Here is a 20,889-nt window from a genome sequence, read left to right as displayed (position 1 = left end):
TGTATGGACAAGTTCTCAAAGAACTAGTGATCTGAGGTTTTTCAATTATTGAGTGCACAATCTGGCGCACTTTAAAGAGGCCTGATTGCTAGAGAGTGCTGAGAACTCGGTCTCTGAAACTGCTCCATGTACCAATTTAAGCATCCAAACAATTATCCTAAAATCACTAACAGTGTCTTTTGAAATTTTAGGTCTCAGCAACTAATATATTGTTTACATTAACATTTAATTATTCTCAGTGTTCATATTAAAAGTGCTCACTACATTTGACACTGACTATGTTTGAGACTTAACAGCTCTGAATAAGACCACTTCTCATATGTGCAAACATAATAAGGCACATTATCTTCAGAATTATGTTAGCTCTGGAGTTAGCTACAGGATGAAAGACCCATGTCATCTCCGCAATGAACCATACAAAGTAAACATATTTCCCCCACATCAGCTAGAGTCACAGCATTAGCAGTGTTTTGTGATTGATTATCAGGGGAGTGTTGCTGAGAAATGGATTTGTATCTCAGCTTTTTATCACTGTAACTTGCAAAAAGCAAGTTCCTTATTTACAGACCTTAGCTGTATTAAATGATATTATTAGGTACTACTTCTGTTTAAGTGACACAAGGGTTTAGCATATTGGTGGCTTATGATGTACAAGCTGTTTTACTCTGATTTCCCTTTCACTTTTTCAGTTTGTAAATAAGAGCTGCAGTAACAGAACATATGGTACAAAAGAAATTAAAGCGAAGGTAAATGACATTAAAACAAAGGCAAAAACAACAATAGGATATTCAGGATTTGAATTATAATCCTGGATTACATATTAGAGTTTTACAAAAAGGAATTAGAAAACTTAAATCATGATTGGCTAGTGTTTTGTTATAACTTTAAAAAAAAAAGTATTCCAAATTTTAATTGTTAGCAAGCCATTTTCTTACTAACTCTCAAGATTTAGATTTTGTAATTTAACTGAATTAAATAAGATTATTTGTTTTATAATGCATTTAAATATCAGATGAGTCACCTCAAATAAACTCAATTTTTATACTTTACAAGTCAAACCACATTTTCTTATGATAAAGTAGCAAACAATAATCTTTACAAGAAAGTGTTTACTGAAATAATCCACTATAATAAAGTATATTTATTTCTCTATGTATTTGTTAACATTTCCCTCTATTAATAAATGAAAGACAATTACCAAACTACTATTCATATTACATCGCGTTAATAAGAAAAACTGCATGTTACTAATTTCTCTAAGAGCTTATGCTTCCTTTTATTGAGTTCTCTGAATACAGGAAGTTCATTTTCCTTTTTTATGCAAATAGGCAGAGGTTTATGCACCTGATTTAACCTATCCCTTGAAGCAAGTATGCCGTTAAGACCCTGGTGTAAGAAAGCACTTAAACACACACTTAACTTTAAAACACATGCGGAAGCCTCGTTGAAGTCAATGAGACTTAGGCTATGTCTATACTATGCAGCTTTTAGCAACAGGGCTGTATCGCTAAAAGGCCCACAGTCTAGTCCAGAGGTGGGCAAACGATGGCCCACGGGACAGTCCTGCCCCTCCCCTGCTGTCCCCTCTCCCCCACCGCCTCAGCTTGCCGCGCGGCAGCCAGTCCTGCCACTCTGAGCGGCATGGTAAAAGGTGTGGGGAGCGAGGGGGTGGGGGTGTTGGATAAGGGGCAGGGACTCCCGGGGGGGGGGGTGTTGGATAGGCGTGGGAGTCCTGGGGGGGCTGTCAGGGGGTGGGGGTGTGTAGATAGGGGTCAGTGCAGTCAAGAGACAGGGAGCAGGAGGGGTTGGATGGGTCAGGAGTTCTGAGGGGGGCAGTCAGTGGGTGGGAAGTGGGAGGGGACCAGGCTGTTTGGGAAGGCACAGCCTTCCCTTCCTGGCCCTTCATACAGTTTTGCATTTCCGATGTGGCCCTCGGGCCAAAAAGTTTGCCCACCCCTGGTCTAGCCACTGTTTGTCAGCTCTCCTGCCGACAAAAAGCTTCCACCCCCAACGAGCGGTGTTAGCATTGTCAGCAGGAGAGCGCTCCTGCTGACAAAGCTATTCACACAGAGCTTGTTGTTGGCAAAACTTTTATCTTTCTGGAGGTGGTGGTTTTTTAACACCTCTGAAAGACAAAAGTTTTGTCATTCAGTTGCCAGTGTAGACATAGCCCCAATTACGTGCTTATGTGCTTTGAAGAATCAGGGCCTAAATCATAACCATCAACTGCACTGTAGATTTAGGATCCAATCCCACAAGCACTTACACAGGAATAAGTACAGCACACAGAAAATCCTCCTTGTGTAGATGAACCTGATATGGGCAATAAAGTGCTTTTGCTGGTGTAGTGACACGAGGCAGGGTCGGAGTCATCCACCGTTCGGAGCACTGCTCATCCGAAGGCCACATAGTCTCTGGCCTGCTGCACAATCGCATAGTGTGTGGTAAAAGTGTGGATGGAGGATCATGTTGCTGCTCTGCAGATTTCCTTAGTAGGGATCTGTGCCAGGAACGCTGTTGATAAAACCTGTGCCCTTGTGGAGTGCGCAGTGATCGGGGGTGTGGGAACCCCCGCCAGGTTGTTGCACTCACAGATGTGGGATGTGATCCATGACTAAATGCATTGTGATGACACAGGTAGGACTTTCATTCTGTCTGCCACCGCCACGAATAGCTGGACTGATTTTCTGAACAGCTTCGTTCTCTTGATGTAGAGAGCTAGAGCCCTGCAGAAATCTAGTGAGTGAAGTCTTTGCTCCCTGCTGCTAGAATGCGGGTTAGGGTAGAACACTGAGAGAAAGATGTCCTGGTTGGTGTGAAACTGCGATACCACCTTCAGGAGAAAGGCAGGATGAGGTCTGAGATGCACTTTGTTCTTATAGAACATGGTATAAGGGGGCTCTGAGGTTAGCGCCCTGAGTTCAGATACCCTCCTGGCCAAGGTTATCACCACCAGGACCGCCACCTTGTAAGAGAGGTAGAGCAGGGAGCACAAGCACATCACCAAGGGCTCAAAAGGTGGTTCATGCATCTAGAAAGGACCAGGTTGAGGTCCCAGATTGGGACAGGCTGATGGATGTTAGGATATAGCCTGTTGAGCTCTTTTAAGACTGGGTGACCATGGGTTCACAAACACAGAGCAGCCCTCCTCACCCAGGTGAAAGGCGAGATGGCAGCTAAGTGCACCCTTATTGACTATAAGGGAAGCCCCTGCTGTTTCAGATGTAGGAAGTAGTCCAGAATAAGAGGCACTGATGGTAGTGTCGGGGATGAATGGTGCTGCGCCAACCAGATTGAAAATCTCTTCCACTTAGCAAGATATGTGGCTCTTGTAGAGAGTTTTCTGCTGCCAAAGAGGACCTGTATAACCTGGTCTGAACAGGAAAGCTCCACTGGGTTCAACCATGGAGCATACACGCAATGAGAAGTGACTCAAGGTTTGGATGTTGAAGATGACCATGATCTTTTGTCAGAAGGTCCAGGAAGAGTGGCAGCGTGATCAGGGCTTCCATGAACATATCTAGGAGAGATGTGTACCAGTGCTGATGAGGCCAGGCTGGTGCTATCAATATAACCTGAGCTCGTTCCCTCCAGATCTTAAGGAGTACCTTGTGAACGAGCGGTATGGGCAGAAAGACGTACAGAAGACAACCCCCCCACTGGAGGAGGAACGCATCTGCACTGGAGCCCAGGCTGTGATTTTGGAAGGAGCAGAACTGCTGGCACTTCCTGTTGTATCTCGTGGTGAATAGGTCTGTCTGGGGAAAGCCCCACCTCTGGAAGATTGAAATCATGACGTCCGGGTGAAGGGACCACTCGTGGCTGTGAAACAACCTGCTGAGGTAGTCCACCAGCTCGTTCTGTACCCGGGGGCGGTTACAATGCTTGCAAGTGTATTAGAGGTTCTACACAGAAGTCCCACAGCATGAGAGCTTCCTGGCACTCAGGAATGTGCACCCCCGTTTGTTGATATAGAACATTGCTGTGGTGTTGTCCATCATGACAGATACACATTGTCCCGTTAAGTATGCCCGGAAGGTCTGGCACGCCAGGCATACCACTCAGCTCTCTGACATTGATGTGGAGAGCCAGATCGGCCTGAGACCAGAGACACTGAGTCCCACGGTCTCCTAGATGTGCTCCCTAGCCCAAGTGTGATGCGTCCGTCATTAGCAACAGAGATGGCTCCGTACTGGTGAAGGGGATCCCTGAGCATACTTCCTGAGGGTCGAGCCACCACAGAAGGGAGTCAAGAACCAGGTGAGGCAGGGTCACTATTCTGTCCAAGCTGTCCCTGGCAGGGCGGTACACTGACACGAGCCATGACTGAAGAGGTCGAAGCCTGAACCTGGCATGCTGTACCACATAGGTACAGGCAGCCATGTGTCTGAGAAACGTCAGGCAGTTTCTTGATGTGGTGGTGGGAAACTGTCTGAGGCCTCGAATGATATTGGTCAGGGCCTGAAAACTTGCTTGCTGCAGGTATGCCCTGGCCTGGGCCGAGTCCAATATTGCCCATTTAAATTCTATCCTCTGGACGGAGGACAGAGTCGATTTCGCTTTGTTTAGAAGGAGACCCAGATTGTTGAAGGTGGCTCTGATGAATCTGACCTGAGCTTCCACTTGGGTCTTGGAGCAGCCCTTGATCAGCCAGTCATCGAGATAAGGAAACACCTGTACCCAGTGCCTGCGCAGAAAAGCAGCAACAATTGCCATGCACTTGGTGAAAACACGAGGCACTGCTGACAAGCCGAATGGGGGAGACTGTAAATTGGTAGTGGGTGTTGTTCATCACAAACCTGAGGTACTTCCTGTGGGGCTGGGTGATCGCGATATGAAAGTATGCGTCCTTTGAGTCAAGGGTGGCATACCAGTCTGCTGATCCAATGAGGGAATGATGGAGGCCAGAGAGACCATGCGGAACTTGAGTTTCTTCACAAGCTTGTTGAGTTCTCACAGGTCCAGGATGGGCCTGAGGCCGCCTTTGGCTTTCAGTATTAGGAAATAAAAGCCCTTGCCCTGGTGCTCCTGAGGAACCTTCTCCACTGCCCCTAAAGATAGGAGCAACTGCACCTCCTGGATAAGGAGCTGCTCGTGAGAAGGGTCCCTGAAGAGGGAAGGGGGGTGAAAGAAACAGAATTGGATGGAGTATCCCCTCTCTACCATGTGGAGCATCCATCGATCCAAGGTGATATGGGACCATGCATGGTACAAAGGAGATAGTCGGGATGAGAAGGTAAGGTGGGAAGGATCCATTGTCAGGTGTGGTACACCATCCTCGAGTGTACCTTCAAAAGGCTGGCTTGGCCCCAGAATCGGCTTGGGATGTCCCGAGCCCTGGTCAGAGGGTTGACGCAGCCTTCTCCTGCCGTTCCAATTCCTCCTTCTGGACCTGTCTTGGCAGTTCTGTTGACCAAACCACTGCTGGGGTTGCGGACGGAAGTGTCACAGCTGTGTTCAAGGAGTATAGCAGCCCAGGGACCTGAGGGTAGTTCTGGAATTTTTAAGACTGTTTAGCCTTTTGTCCATCTTCTCTGAGAAGAGAGTCTCACCCTCAAAGGCCAGGTCTTGGTTGGTCTGCTATACCTCATAGGGGAGGCCAGAAACCTGGAGCCATGAGCCCCTTCTCTTGGCCACTCCAGTAGCCATAACTAGTTGCAGCATCTGCCCAGTCAGGTGCTGCCTCAAGGGACGCTCTGGAGCTCAGTCTTTGTTCCTCAACGAAAGGCAAAAATTCAGCGTGAGACTCTGAGGGAGCAACTCCGTAAATTTAGCCATCACCAAGCAGGCACCGTAGGAGTACCTGCTAATGATGGTCTACTGGTTGGATATTTGGAGCTGCAGTCCCCCTGTGGAGTAAACCTTTCGCTTGAAAAAGGTCTAATTTTTGGGCATCCCTATTCTTGGGCGAAGGGCCTTGAAATCCTTGCCTCTCACACTGGTTAGTGTCATCCACCACTAGGGAATCAGGCTGAGGGTGGGAATAGAGGTGGACACAAAGTACTTGGAGGGCACAAAGTACCGGTGCTCATTGCGCTTGGCCGTAGGTGACTGCGCGGCAGGGGTCTGCCAAAGGGTAATGGTCATATCCGTGATTGTCTTTATCAGTGGTAAGGCGATACAGGCAGGGCTGGAGGGAGCCAGGATGTCCACCATAGGGTCCACATCATCCACAACTTCCTCTGCCTTAATGCCCAGCACAGCAGCTACTGCAACACGCTGGAGTCTTCCAGATCTGGGGCTACTGAAGTGCAAGCTAGGGCCTCATCTGGTGAGGAGGAGGAGACCACCAGGGGAGATGGTTCTTCCCTACCATCCCCACCCGAGGGATCTCTTGACCCCGTGGGAACTGCGGTAAGTTGGCCTGGTCCCAGTGTTGTGACAGGGACGAGTGTCGGTGCCGACGCCAGGCCCCACACCAGTGCCAGTGCCTGGTGCAGCATGTGCGCTGGGGTTCCTGTAGGCGCCGTTGCAGCCAGCGCCAATGATGGAGGCAGTGTTGGTGCTGATGTTGAGGGTGCATTGTGCGCCATAGCCACATGGGGGCCGCTGATGCCTCCGGTGCCAAAGTGGTCAATGTCAGTGCCACAGACGGTACAAGTGTTAATGATCGAGGCACTGGCTCCGGTGGCGGAACGAACGTTGCAGATGCCACTGATGTTTCACCCAAGTGGAATGCCTGTCTCCGACCCTGGGCTTGATGGAAAGCCCATAAAGTCCAAAAGAGCCACTGCGGTGGATTTAGCCATTGAGGGGCCCACTGCTTTGGGCATGACCGCATATGGTGCCATGAGGAGGATCTTCTGTTCCTGCAATAATCGGAGCAGTATGAGTCTGACTCCGAGTAGGAGGACCAGGATGGCAGTGCTCTTTTTGAGGTAGAGCGTTGAGAAGCAGGGAACCAACTGCGCTCCATGGATGGCAGTACTGGAGAAAAAGGGTGCCAAAGCGATGGGGATTGGTGTGCTATCATCCCCAGCTTTCCCTTTGACTGCACAGGGTGCTGGGATGGAACCTGTGGTGCCAAGACGCTCTCCTGTCTTGGCGGCAAGAACAGAGCCGTGAGCCTCATTAGGTCCTGCACCACCTCGGAAGTCTCTGGGGTGGACGGGAATGGTAGATGCTCCCATGGGTGTGGTGAGTGAGACGGGCCCGGACTCGACTGCTTCGCTTGGGCAGGAGTCCCACTCTGAGTCCCCAAGCCATGGCCTGACTGAGGTGCCACTGGTGGCTGGTCCCTGGGTCTTGCCAAGGGAGATCAGCCTCTCTGACCTTTTTTCCTTCTGTGCTGGCGATTGGGACCAGTGCTGAAGGCTGGAATGTTCCTGAGAGGCTCCATGATGGTGCCGAGCTTCCTTGTCAGCATCTTTCTTCAACACCAGATCCTTCAAAGACAGAACAGAACGCTTCGTGCTGAAGACAATGTGCTGGGAGCAAGATCCGCAGCGCCTGGATCTGACTGAGGTCAGAGAGCTACCTCCATAAGGAGAATTTTGAGACTCTGCTTTCTCTACTGAATGGTTCTTGGTCGGAATTCCTGACAGATCTTGCAGTGGTCTTTCAGGCACCGTAAGCAGGAGGTGTGAGGATCACTTTTTGGCATGTGCTTCGCGCAAATCTGGCAAGTCAAAGCTCGGGTATAGTGGCATGCCCCAGTAACAAATGTGGGGGGGAACGGGGAGGAACCCCCGATAACTGACACTTATAAAGAACTACTACACTATACTAACTACTGGAAACTAACTATGTACAGCATATAAAGCACTGCTAATTCACTTGCCAAAGCAAGAGAAGAGCAAGGGGAAGTTCCAGCTACTGTCACTGGCAATAAGAAGGAACTGAGGGGGTGTAGGGTTCGCAGGACTCTATATTGGGCGCCATGAAGGCATGACTCCAGTGGGCACCCAGGCCGACCCTAGGGTTGCTGTTAGGGAAAAAATCTTCCAGCTACTAAAAAAAGGAGTATTTGTGGCACCTTAGAGACTAACAAATTTATTTGAGCATAAGCTTTCGTGAGCTACAGCTCACTAAGGTGCCACAAGTACTCTTTTTCTTTTTGCAGATACAGACTAAAATGGCTGCTACTCTGAAACCTTCCAGCTACTGTGCACATGCGCACGCAGACACCTGACTGGAACTGACATGAACAAGCACTCAAAGAATATATATACCCACATTCTTAAAAAAATTTTAATGTTGAGGTGTATCCTGATGTCAAAGCCAGCCAGCTCAGAAACATATTTGTGATCAGTATGTTTTCAGAAAGAAATGCCCCTGTAAATCTGTTTTTCTTTCATGATAAGAGGCAAAGTACAACCTTGGATAATTCACCCTTTAGAAATGGAGTTTTAAAAATCATTTTACTAAAACATTCTCATATCAGTAAACTAAATGGAAAAAAAAATAATACAATAATAAAGCTAAGTGTTTTAGAGCATGTAAAAGTCAGGAAATCTAGAAGCTAGGAGTCCTACAGCAATATTAAAGATCTTATTTGATCCTGTATTGAATTTGAGACTGAGGGGCAACATTCAGTGACAGTGTGCGTCAGAGGGTATTGCAATTATATCTATAATTAAAGAATGTCAAGTCAAATATAACATTATGACTTCAGTGCAATGATCAAGCAGGAGAAACTAGATTGTGTGGGGGGGGAAATCTCTTATTCAAATACAAATATAACATAGAAAAATACTGGCTAAGCAAATTACTGTGTCTAAAATTCTATTGTAAAATTCTCAGTGAGAAAGTTTTCTAATGTTAAATAAATCACTGTTTACACATGATGATGGGTGAACTTTTAGAGTACTGGAGCAAATGGCTCTAGTGTTCATACAAATAACTGAATTTTTATTTTTGCTTTTCAGGGTAAGTCCAGAAATAGATTATGAATATGGATTATTCTACACAGAAATAAGTGTTTCCACTTACACTATAAAACATTTTTGCAATTATAAACCCTTTTTGATACTTTGAGTCTCTGAAGATATCCCAGAATGCCAACATTCTGTGACATCAGATATCACCTGTTACAGTGAGACTTCTAGTAGTTGATGTTATAATGCTGACATTCTGGAATGTCTTCAGAGAACCAAGAAGTAGAAACAGGGAGAGAAGGATTTCATTGTGGGGCAATTCAAAGCATATTTGTGGACTTTCACCCAGTTTTCATTTTAACTTTCCAGTTCCTGTAGCTGTCTGGTTATACTGTTGTTGGTCATTGTCAGAAAATGCTCTCTCTCATTTGTAAAAATTTTAAATTAACTACATATTTAATAAGGATTAATATGTCATGACTCAATTTCACTGCATCGTAAGTGTTGATATTCTTTACTACTATGCATTTGTCCAAATATCTGAAATTTTGTGAATAGTCTATTTCCTGCCAGACTTAATTTATAGCTAAAAAGTAACTTCTAAATCTTAAATTCAATAATTTAAGAAAATGCCTGGGAAAAGAGAAAAGGCCATTACTATAAAAAAAAATATGAATGCTGGTTTGAGATCATTAACATCACAAGTACTCTGGTGGATGGGATGGGAAGGAGAGGTGTAGGAGCCTAGCAATTCATAATATGGACATGGCTTGAGAGTCTTGCAAACGAGAATGAAATTTTTTGTTTTAGTCAACTTGATTTATGATACATTTTTGATGGAACTTGTATTAAAAAAGGTAAAATACTTGTTTGCAATGCTTGAACATGCCAAAGGGAAATGAACAAGAAAGGAAAATATACTATTTCAAACTACAGATTCACTATTCTGATGGGGTGCGATCTTGTGATCAGCAGCTATCTTCCTCTCTTTTCTTCCCTCCATTTCTGAAAGAAGCACTGTTTTGAAAGTGATAACAATGCCTAGTAATAAAGGATCCCTTTCCCCCCTCCCCATTTACACACAAAAGTGAATTCAAGAACAAATTTAGGGAAGGTAGTAGAACTAGATTTGAGAACACACTTAGGTTTTAGATCTCAGGTATAGTGGTACTGATGAGCACAGAGATCACAAGCTTAGAATCTGTAAGATATTCCAACAGTAACTTCTGGCTGATGCAAGCTGAACACAATTTCTACTGAAATGGATAGGAGGAAATTTCTTTTTGGCTCACAGGGTCAGCAGCCTCCTAGAGGCAACTGAAGTCTCAACTGTGATAAAGATGCTACACAGATTCTACTGGTATCAGACTAGTGTCTCTACTTAAGCTTACTATAACATCTAGCCATTAGTTGGTGGACACCAGAATCCAAGAAAGGCGGGGGGGGGGGGGGAGAGAGAGAGAGAGAGACTAATTTGCTCAATCCTTAGTATTTCTTGCTTCGCAAGTCACTCAATGTGTCATGACTCGCCCCCACGAACAGGCTTACAAACAGTTTAGCCAAAAAGAAGGTTAAGTGTTGCAAAGCCTGCCCCCATAAAAGGAGAAAAAGCAGTACATTTTAATAAAAATAAAAACACCATCACATTGGACTATTTATTGGGAATTATTAAAATACTGTAAGGTTATGTTAAAATTTTCCTGGGAAATGAATTTGGCAGTCTAACAAATACAACATATATTCAACATGATTAATAGTCTTTGCTCATTAAAGAGTTTATGACTGAATGTACTGATTGTATATTCAATCATAGCCTAATACAATATACATACAATACATACTACATACACACATAGCCTAATACAACAAACTGAGATGTACCAAAGTACAGTACACTTACCAGGATAAATTTTAAAAGACCGAATATATTAATGTATAATATGTAACAAAGTATTAGGTAAACTATTAACTACTTTTGAGATCTATCTTTGGTGGCAGTTGAGTTTCCTAATCACTTCACAGGATCAAGCCCTTAGTCTCAGAAAACATTGTTCACTATAATTTATGGGATAAAGGAGAATGGTGTCTTACCTGTGAATTTTTTTTATAAAACCATCAGAGAGTCTTTTCAGTGACATTTCCGGTCTCCATAGGAACTGAAGGGAGACCAAATCTTTGCTCTGAGCCCAAGCTGTGGACTGCCCTACAAGAAGAATATTCCAGAATGATAGTATTTTTCAGCTATGGACACTAGTGAGATAAAAGTTTTACAGTGCTATTTAACTCAAATTATTTACAGCAGAGCCTTGCAATGAAGTTTAAGGATTTCCTAGGAGAACATGCTAGTTGGGAAATGGTGAGAGCAAGGGGGAACTTTTCTTGCCCTTCTGCTTCCTGTTGCTGTCTCAGACAGAGGGTTAAGACAAAGTGCTTCCTCAGAAAAGTAAATGGAAAAAAATTAGTAGTTTTGCAGCGAAACTCCTAGAAGCCAATGAGAAACCAGTGTGAAATTTAGTCAAAGTTATTTTCAAAGTACTGAGAAAAGCTCTACTATAAAAGGGAGTCCTTGAATCTGCCATCTGTACATTTGGAGGCAGAAAATTCTGGAAAGTTCTTCCAGAAAGGCAGTTCCAAGCAAAGAACAGAGTAAAGATCTGGTCTCTCTCCAGTTGCTATAGATATGGAGGATTGAATTATGCTGGAATGCTCAGGAACAATGTTCCAGCCCTTTTTTGAGGAGCTGGAATAGCATTCCAGTACTTCTGACCCTGCTCCTCACTCCAGAAGGAGAAAGAAAACAGCCACCTCTCCTTCTGAAGTGGGCCTGGAAGTGGAAGAGGTGGATGAGGCAGAGATAACAGCTCTTCATGCTGCCTCTTCCAACTCTTCCACTTCTGGGCCCACTCTGGAAGGAGAGGTGGCAGCTCAGTAACCTGCAGCTGAGACCCAGGTTGAGGGAGTCCCCCTTGGTTCCACCCAGGTTACCGAGCCGCCATCTCTCGTTTCACAGTTTGGAGCTGGGCCTGGCAGTTCCAGCATTTCATTTTTTTAGTACTCAAGAACTATGGAAGATGCCCATTCTGAAGACTGACTGACATACAGCGAACAAGAATGCACATTAAGAATCAAAATTTCATAAGAAAAGTCAGCTACACATCGTCAAGAATTATCAGTATTTAAATACGAAGTAGCAGCTTCTACTTTAATAATGTTGACTGCATATTAAGTAATCCTTGATATGATTTACAAAATAGAAAGTTATACTTACATAACTGTGACTCTTACGGAAATCTGAAGGACTGCTTATACAGACTTTGTCTCCTTCCAAGCCAATTACTCTTTTACAGATATTTGATTTTGGGTCATTTGGGCTTTTTGCAATTACAATATCACCTCTGGGGGGAACAAATTGTAAAGAAATGTCAGTATAGGACACTCTTTGGATGAATATATACACAACTAATAATTAATAGTCATTGAATTGAAAAAAATACGTATTTCTTGTTGAGAACCACTGCCTATAATCTCCATTTTTTTCCCATGACAACTCAGCTAAAAGGACCAATTATTCTATATATAAAAAGCACATTTGAAGAGATTCAATATATACTACTTGAACAACAAAAATACTGCTGGTCGTCGTCTGACGATGCCCTGAACAAGTAAAAGCCATTTACACCAGTGTGTTTGCTGTCTACTATACATAGATCAGCCTCCAGTTTCTTGTGTACACCAACCTTCTTCAAATCCTCTGCAAAACCCTCTTCTTTCAGGAAACCTTCCAATGTCTATTTCCAAGAGTCTGTTATCCCCTGCATTACTTCTGTTTACCCTATCATCACTTAGTTGCATGCATTAGATTGTAAACTACAACAGTCAGAGCAAGAGCCTTGTTTTTTATGTGGCTAATGACCACTATGTGCACATGCATGCTCCATAAAATAATAAGGTGGCATAGGGACAATATAATAAATGATACTTTCATCATTTCTGGTGAGAATCTCTCCCCTAACTTCCTGCTTGGAAACAACAATACTAGCAGCTCAACATATGGGACAAGATAAATGAAAAATAGGAAGTCTTATTCAGTTTGATGCTCGTCTGAGAAACGTGGTTGGAAAGACACAAGGGATTTTCAACCTTTTGGCCTAAATTCCAAAAGTGACATGTACTACGTCCCAGGAGAACTCTGAGTGAAGTAATCTTGTATCGTGTGACTAAAAGCAAAACTTTTAATCTGTCTTCCCTTCTACAGAAAAAGTGAAATGATACTGGCACTTACAAAAAACAATTAAAACAAGATGAAAACAGGAAAAAAGACAAGAGACAGTGAGTTGCCATAGGGAATACACTGGAAAGGCAATGGACAGAGAGATATTCATTATCATGACAAACTGTAGAAAACTAAACAAAGCAACATACTTCTGAATGCAATAAAAATGGCGGCTAAGATTCTCTGAAAAGACAATGTCCGAATTTTGAATTGTTGGTTCCATTGAAGGTCCAGAACACTGTAAATTTAAACAAAAATTACTATTTGAAAAATATTTTAACTTGTATAATACTTAAGAGATTAAATTATTTGCAAACAAGTCACCAAAAAGCTATAATTTGGGGGGAAACAATAGACTAGATCCTTAGCTGTGGCCAAGGAGTACAAGACACATTTGAAAAGGGAATGTATAAAGGTTCCTTTTGAGCTCCCACAACTTAAGTGTTATGGAAATATCAATACATTGTGCATCAGTCTATTCTGATCTCCAAAAAAAATTGCTCTATGCTGCACCAGCTGCAAACAATCCCAAAGCCATTACAGCAGCCAATGATCATCAGGAAGTTGTGGGGAGGATCTGCAGGGTCCTCCTGCCTGGCTCCTTTCCTCAGCCATTATGAGGGGGAGTGGCAAAGAAGTTGTGACAGCAGCTCTACATCTTCAACTACCACCAATTTCTGGGGTGCCAAGTTTACTAGGTTTAGTGCTGGTAGAGCTAAGAACAGGATCAGGAAAAAATGCTTTTTTAAAGAGCTATTTGTGGTCCCAACTTTCTGCAAGGTGCTCAATGCCTTTAACTGTCATTGGCTTCAGTGGAACTTGAAGAGCTAAGTACTTTGGTATATTAGGCCTGTAATGAGAAGATATAATTTTCATGAGGCCACAACTCCTGCAGCCAGGAAGTGGCTGTTCAGTTAATCCAAAACAAAAACCAAACAAAAAAACTGGACACTAACAGACTTAGAAGTTGTATCTGCAAAAATGAAGCATGATGTTAAACTGCTGATAATACTAAAACTTTCCACTATTATAATAAAGTTCTGATTAAACGCATTATCCTTATTAGCATGAAAATGTAAATTACCACAACAATTCCTCCAAGGTACTCAAAGGCACAGTGTGCTATGCAGCCATATTGAATGGTATACCCCAGAAGTCGAAAGGTTTTTCCCATGACATCTCGAAGCATAGCACAGTGTTACTGTTGTGCAGCTGGCCCTAAAGTAATTAATAAAAGGTACATAATTAGTCAATACACTTTTTTAAAAAAAAAGTTGTAGTTGCTCAATGTGTTCTATTTTTAAAACAGCAGTCATATGTAATATTTCAAATTAATGAGAAGGAACAAATTATTAGAAATAATGGAAATATTAACCCATTGAGATGAACAGCACTTGTGGTTTCGAATAGTGTGCTGTTTGAACTATAATCCCAACAGTGTATGGCTAATACACAGCTCTATGACTATTTCACTGGATGAAGAAAGTGCAGTTGACTGATTGCCCAGCATGTAACTGAAATGGTTTGGATGAGAACTAGTGGGCAGCTGAAATAAGGGAAAGTGGTTTAGGCATGGGGAAATAATAGCAGGAAATGGCAAAAAATTTCTGCTCCCTGGGCTGGGGCTTTTGTTACACAAGTTTGCACCTGGGCTTTCTTGCTGGATGTCCAGATATCACTGGTCACAAGTATATTTTCTATCTGTACTTAACGGAAAGGTTGTGATCATTCCTTTCAGATGTGGAACTTGGCACAGTTATTATTTGCTTCTCACCTGGATACTGGACTACAGCAAAGCACTTCATTTGGGGCTACACCTGAAAACCACTTGTAAACTTCAGCTAGTGCAGAAGTGGTAGCCCACAGAGAACATAATACCTGACCCAAGAGGCTGCCATGGTGCAATTCAAGGTGTTCGTTCTGCTCTAAAAAACCTGAATGATTTGAGTTCTGCATAAGCTAAAGACCAGCTCTCTCTTCACACACTACCCCAGCTAAAAGATTTGAGAATACAGCATTTCTTGTTTTATTTCTGGGGTGGAATGAACTCACTGCCAAAGACTGCAGAGGAGAAGCACATAGAAGGGACAGTTTCAGCTATCATTTTTCTGGGGAGGAGTTTGTTTTGTTCTACTCTGGTCCATTTTCTGAAGCTCCACTGAGACCAGGAAGGAAGATGGTGCCTCAGCACAGATGAACCAGCTTCTTTCAGTGAGAACTGGGGAAGCCTGCAAGTCAGGAGAGGAGGTGGTGGTACTGGGCATAAAATCTCTGCTTCTGGATTCGCTGTCACTTGGATTACTACCAGTCATCCATACAGGTGGCATCCACCACATTGAATGAATTTAGGATATAAGAGAGTACCAGTATATCAGAGAGAGAATATATGTATTCACTTTATTAAAATTAGTGGTGTGTTATAAGTGGCATTTTTCACAATCCAGCAAAGCATTTAAGCACATGGTTAAATTCTTTGTTGGATCAGGACCTAACAGCTAACTTTTACTATAAAATGCTTATTTCTCAGCTAAAATGATCTTCATATTGGATACCATGAAATATTTTCTACTACCTTACTGAAAGACATCTATGTCTTGTGTAACTTCTTAGGGCTCCATCCTACAAGGTGATGAGTACCTCTTGAGAAGCAATTGGTGCCCTCAGATCTGAAGTCAAAACAAGTGTTCACAACTTTAGACTGTAAAGTCTTTGAAACAGGGAACAGGTCTGATTTTATGTTTTAAAAGCAGTCTGTAAGTTTATGAAAGTGTATTTACAGAATACTGATGTGATTTTTTTAATCAAATAAAGAGATTGTATCTTAACCACAGTTCTTTTTCAAGTGCTGGCATTACATTTTAGTTTTAATAAGAAACACTTCACAACCAAAGAGAGAATTGTTTTTGTTAGCAATGACAAACATTTATGGCCCAATTCACCACAGGAAACTGAAGTAATCAATCTGTCCTTTAAAGGTGACTTCAGTGGGTACACTGCACTGCAAAAAACAACCGCTGGCAGCAGGTCTCAGAGCCTGAGTCTACAGACTTGCATTAGAGCTTGGGCTCTGAAACCTGGCAAGGGGGACAGATCTCAGATCCTGAGCTCCAGTCCAAGTGGGAATGCTTACGCTGTTACTTTCAGTACCACAGTGCAAACCCAAGTCTGAGACTCACTGCCACAGTTTTGTTTTTTGCTGTGTACACATACCCAGAGGGACCATTCACATGAGTAAGGGTTGCCGTGACTAGACCTAATATGAGGGAGAATGCATCAATCTGACTGGAAAAAAGCACCCCACGCTTGTTAACAAGGCTTTATTTAGACACCAGGAAAATAATAAAATTGTGGATATGAAAAAAAATTGAGAATCCTGAAGCTTTTGGGTGAGTCCTTATTTTTGGTGCATTGTTCAATACAGTAATATTGAAATTCTCAGTTTTCCACAGAGCTCCTATTTAAGTAAATAAGAAAGCCTATACTGATCAATACCTTAAATTTCTATAATTCTAGTTTACCAAAATATAGACAACACTATATAAACAGATATTCTGCTGCTCTGTTGACCCAGCCTTGCAAGAAAATTCTAGTCAAACCAGGAGAGAAAGTGCCAACTTTTAAACCGAATTAAAACTACTGAAATGTAATTATGGTACCATGTACATTTCTTTCCTACCCCCCTCTTTCCCACTCCCAAAATTATCAAGTAAACAGATTTTAAAATATTAAGGTAATGCAGTGTGACATTTCCACAGATAAATTTATTTTAAAAAACAAGAAATAGAGGCTTCTATAGGAACATAACTCAACGAAACTCCACATTTTGGATGAAATCCTGGCCCTTTAAAGACTGTGGGAGTTTTACCATTGACTTCAGTCGGGCCAGGATTTCTCCCCCTCTGTTATAGTGCATTAATTTTAAAAAAAACAAACCATTATGCTACATGTTTGATAAAATAAAGAAATAAAAAAATATTATCTATCTGCATTCGGGCTTAGTTAACACTGATGTATGAATCTTCACTTCTGTATTTTATGACACAATTTTAAATGGGGAAACATAGGATTACATTAACATAAGGTTAAACACTGTGTATTTTATTTGAGCAAAACTCCCATAGAAATCAATGGGGGTTTTTTACTTGAATAAAGATAGAACTAAAGTCTAGATTTGCTTTGTATTTAGTATTTACTTGTAAAGATAAATAAAAAGCAGAATGTCAACAAAAATATTTTGAAATTTTTTTTCTTGTAGTTTCTTATTCCAAAAGCATTTGCTTAACACCTTTCATATCAAAGATCGCCATCATGGTAAATTTAAATGAGCAATGATTTAGTATACTTAATATAGCCAGGTAACAAATTTCACAACTGTGAATCTGAATGTAACCAAAAAGATTTCAGTCATATGGTGAAATTACCAACAAAACCTTTTTCACAACTAGTGGCCAAGATAGTGTATAAAAGGGTAGAAATTCACTAATTTATAAAGGAATCAAATCATGAAAAACCTTGTAGATCATCTAGCAAAATCTTAACATCAATTATTTGCCTAATTTGGTGCATGCAATGTCTAGAACACAGTATGTGCAGAAGACCTTCGGTAAACTGATACTTGAACAACTCCATTTTGAACTAATTGCAGTTTCATTAAGAGTTATTCTGGAGACCCAGAAAAGTGATTTGGCTTTAATCAACCTAGAATATTTTAAAGTATGTACTAAAGCCTTGATTCCACAGAGAGAAAGCCTGTTAGCCTAGAAATGTTTTTAAGGTGATAAAAGGAAGACTGAGTGGTGGCAGATCGATTAGAGTCATATGACAAGTGTGAATTAATGACCACAACATTTCTAGCAAAAGTTGCAATAGCAATATTTATCTCCTACAATAATTGCTAGAGAGGCTGCCTCAGCCAGAAGTCATCCTAAAAGCCTAACAAAAATACCTTAGTGTTATTAGACTTCAGACTGATCTAATTCTGAAACATCATGTTAATATATTATTATATTAATACAGCAGAAAGACTTCAGCTACTTGTGGATGGTCCACAAGAAACAACAGGTATATCCTCATTTTATAAATTAAAGAATTTTTGGTTACACTACATTAAATATAAAAATATTTAACTTTAACACTGTGGGAAACAGAAGCACATAATAGTGATAAGAGCAAAAGCAAGAGAGTAAAAAAAGAGCCACCGTGTTGTGCCCCCTTCTTGACTGATAAATGGTGTAGAGTTTATTTTCAAACGGGACTGATAGAGAAAGACTTCTCATTAAGAAAACATGGGTCTCTTGGAGAGAAACACAAAGTTCTACTGTGGGGCTACTGGTTGGGCCAGCAACTTCCAGTAATTAAAAATCACAAGTGTCACTTCCCTGATCTGAGAAAAAACTTGTTTTTATTTCACCAACCTATTACATACTTGATAGTGTACAATACCAAACACATGCAGTAAATTTATTCTCAAAGCTTGTAAAGAACATACCTACTAAACTCCATCATCCCCTGGATACCTCAATTGACCAGCAACACTTTCTGAACTTTTCAAGGAAATAAAGAATCTGGTAAAATGGCGATTGTTCTACCTACTGCAGCAACAGCCATTATAAAATTGCCCCCTAACCAAGGGAAATGTACAGCAAGCCTAGAGGTCTCAAGTTCTGTTACCAGTTCTTTTACTGACTGGCCTTAATAATTCTCTGCACTTCACAAGATTTAAGTGAAGTCTCACTCCACTACCCCAGGAAGTAGAGATAGATTATTACTCCTATTTCACATATAGTGTAAGAAAGGAACAGTAAATTATAGCGAAATATTCAGGACATCGGATATTCTTTATAAAGACGCGGAAATCACTTGACTGCTGTAAGTATTTAAGATAATTAATGTCACAACAGTGGTAACACAGTTCAGACATAATTATACATAGGTTTTGTTTGTTTGTTTGTTTTTTACAATTAATGGGATAATTTCATAGAGTTCCCTTCACTATTTTATTGAGTAATATATTAAAGAATATCAAAATAATTAAAATCCCAAAACAAAGTTTTCAGTTTAAACAGTAAGACTTCAATGAAATCTTATTTCATTTGTATATGACACATTTACCACATAATCCAATCAACTACAAAAACTTATGGTTCATTAACTTCTTTAAAATAAACCTGGCACTAATACTACTATTGTTGTGCTCTTGCACATTAGTAAGATCCTGTAATGTACATTTCCCTGGAAAAAATGATTCATCAGCACACTTAAATAGCATTTTATTAACTATAAAAAGATTAATATCTTAGCATCTTCAGGTGCCATATTAGTCAAATAGTTCATTTCAATACATTGTCTTGACAGCAGGCAACTACAGTAATATTCATGATTAAAACCAAAATTTAAACATTCAAGTCAGAGACCCATTGACAGCTTAATGCATTTGCCGTATAAACATTCTTATCACACAAATATTAGCATAAAATACTGTTAATATTTTATGACTAATTCCAGATATTGCTATGTACTTATTGCAGAACTCTGATCTTAGTTTTTTAACCTGAAAAAAGAGGTTGATGGAAAAAGTTACACATCCACATTAAATTGTATTCTAGACGATAAATATTTTATAAGAACAGCATAGTTTATATTCTGCAGCAAAGAAAACAAAATGCAATTACTAATATCTTCTGCTCATTTTTCTTACATATTCTATGTCTTTGTCACCTGACTTTTTTGTTTATAAAATTAATCACAGCTAGCAGGATAGAAATCACTTTGAGCTTCATGAATGACATCCAAGAGATGGGAAAGGATTAGTTCTCAGTTGCTGCCAGTTATAGCACCAGGTGGCTTTTTCTGCAGTGAAGGTGTTACCGATAATCCCATTACATTGGTACTAAATCTTGCAGACATCAAAATTATCACCAAGGTTCCTTTTCATCCCATCCTTTCCAAATGACTGGAAGTCGCTTCACCTGAAAGATGTCAAATCCACATGCAGCTGCTGTTTTAGCAGCCAGCGGACTCCCTGAGAATGCCAATTGTGATCCAATTTCACTGTGCTGGTGGCCCCTATTCCCTGTCCAATAATACATCTGTTAAAAAATTCTACAGCTACAAATCAAGTTTAATCCTACCAGGGACCTCATGTTGGTCTTGTCTTCCAAAAAGGCAGCAGGTTCTGCTGTCTATCTCTGCTAGTGTCTGGGGAATACCCTTTAAATCCCAACCCTACTTAGAAGAATAAGCTAAGGATCACAAAACATGACCTCAAAAACCCTGATATGACTATATTCTGACCCAGAGGCATTCATTCTAGGTGAAGATTAGAACTTTGCATAATAAGATTACACAGCAAGTGAATGATATCAAGGGACTATCCATATGCAGCCGCCTGGTTTTCTATAGACAGCCTGTGCTCTGCAATATGCAGTACAGACGAAACAGAGCTTGGTCTTTCTAGCTGAAATAAAATAGATTCACATAAATTAGTTGGCCATTTCCAGATTCCTAAATCCCCTATTACATCTTTTACTGACAGCTCCTGTGAGGATAGCACAAATGTTATTCCTTTTTTATTCTTTGCTTCTGTAACAGTCACATTCTAAGTGAAAAGTACATAGATTATGTCTAGAAATTAACATCTTGTTTGCTGTAATCTTGGATTACAATTGCCTATGTACATAATAAAATTAGGAAATCAACAGACATGTTTATCATCTCTCTATAGCCAATGGCATTATGTAAAACAAATGTTTAACATTTTGTGCCAATACTTTAAAAGCAGAAAGCACATAAAGAAGCAGC

The 20,889-nt window shown here is 41.2% G+C and overlaps 1 protein-coding gene across 5 annotated transcripts in view; it reads right to left on the bottom strand.

Annotated features, from left to right (window-relative positions):
- Nucleotides 1–20,889, bottom strand: part of IMMP1L (inner mitochondrial membrane peptidase subunit 1) — a 68,289-nt gene that overhangs the window by 15,634 nt on the left and 31,766 nt on the right. For all 5 annotated transcript variants that reach the window (XM_038405578.2, XM_043516906.1, XM_043516907.1 and 2 more), the window contains 3 exons: nt 14,174–14,307; nt 13,239–13,327; nt 12,085–12,211 (listed from right to left, as the gene is read on the bottom strand). In XM_038405578.2, coding sequence (XP_038261506.1) covers nt 12,085–12,211; nt 13,239–13,327; nt 14,174–14,278 — 321 coding nt within the window. In that variant the 5' untranslated portion in view covers nt 14,279–14,307. The remainder of the gene's footprint in view (nt 1–12,084; nt 12,212–13,238; nt 13,328–14,173; nt 14,308–20,889) is intronic.

This window comes from Dermochelys coriacea, chromosome 6 (genome assembly GCF_009764565.3).
Source record: "Dermochelys coriacea isolate rDerCor1 chromosome 6, rDerCor1.pri.v4, whole genome shotgun sequence".
Lineage (NCBI taxonomy): Eukaryota > Metazoa > Chordata > Testudines > Dermochelyidae > Dermochelys > Dermochelys coriacea.
The sequence above is the reverse complement of the archived record's forward strand: the minus strand, read 5'-3'. Positions and strand labels throughout refer to the sequence as shown.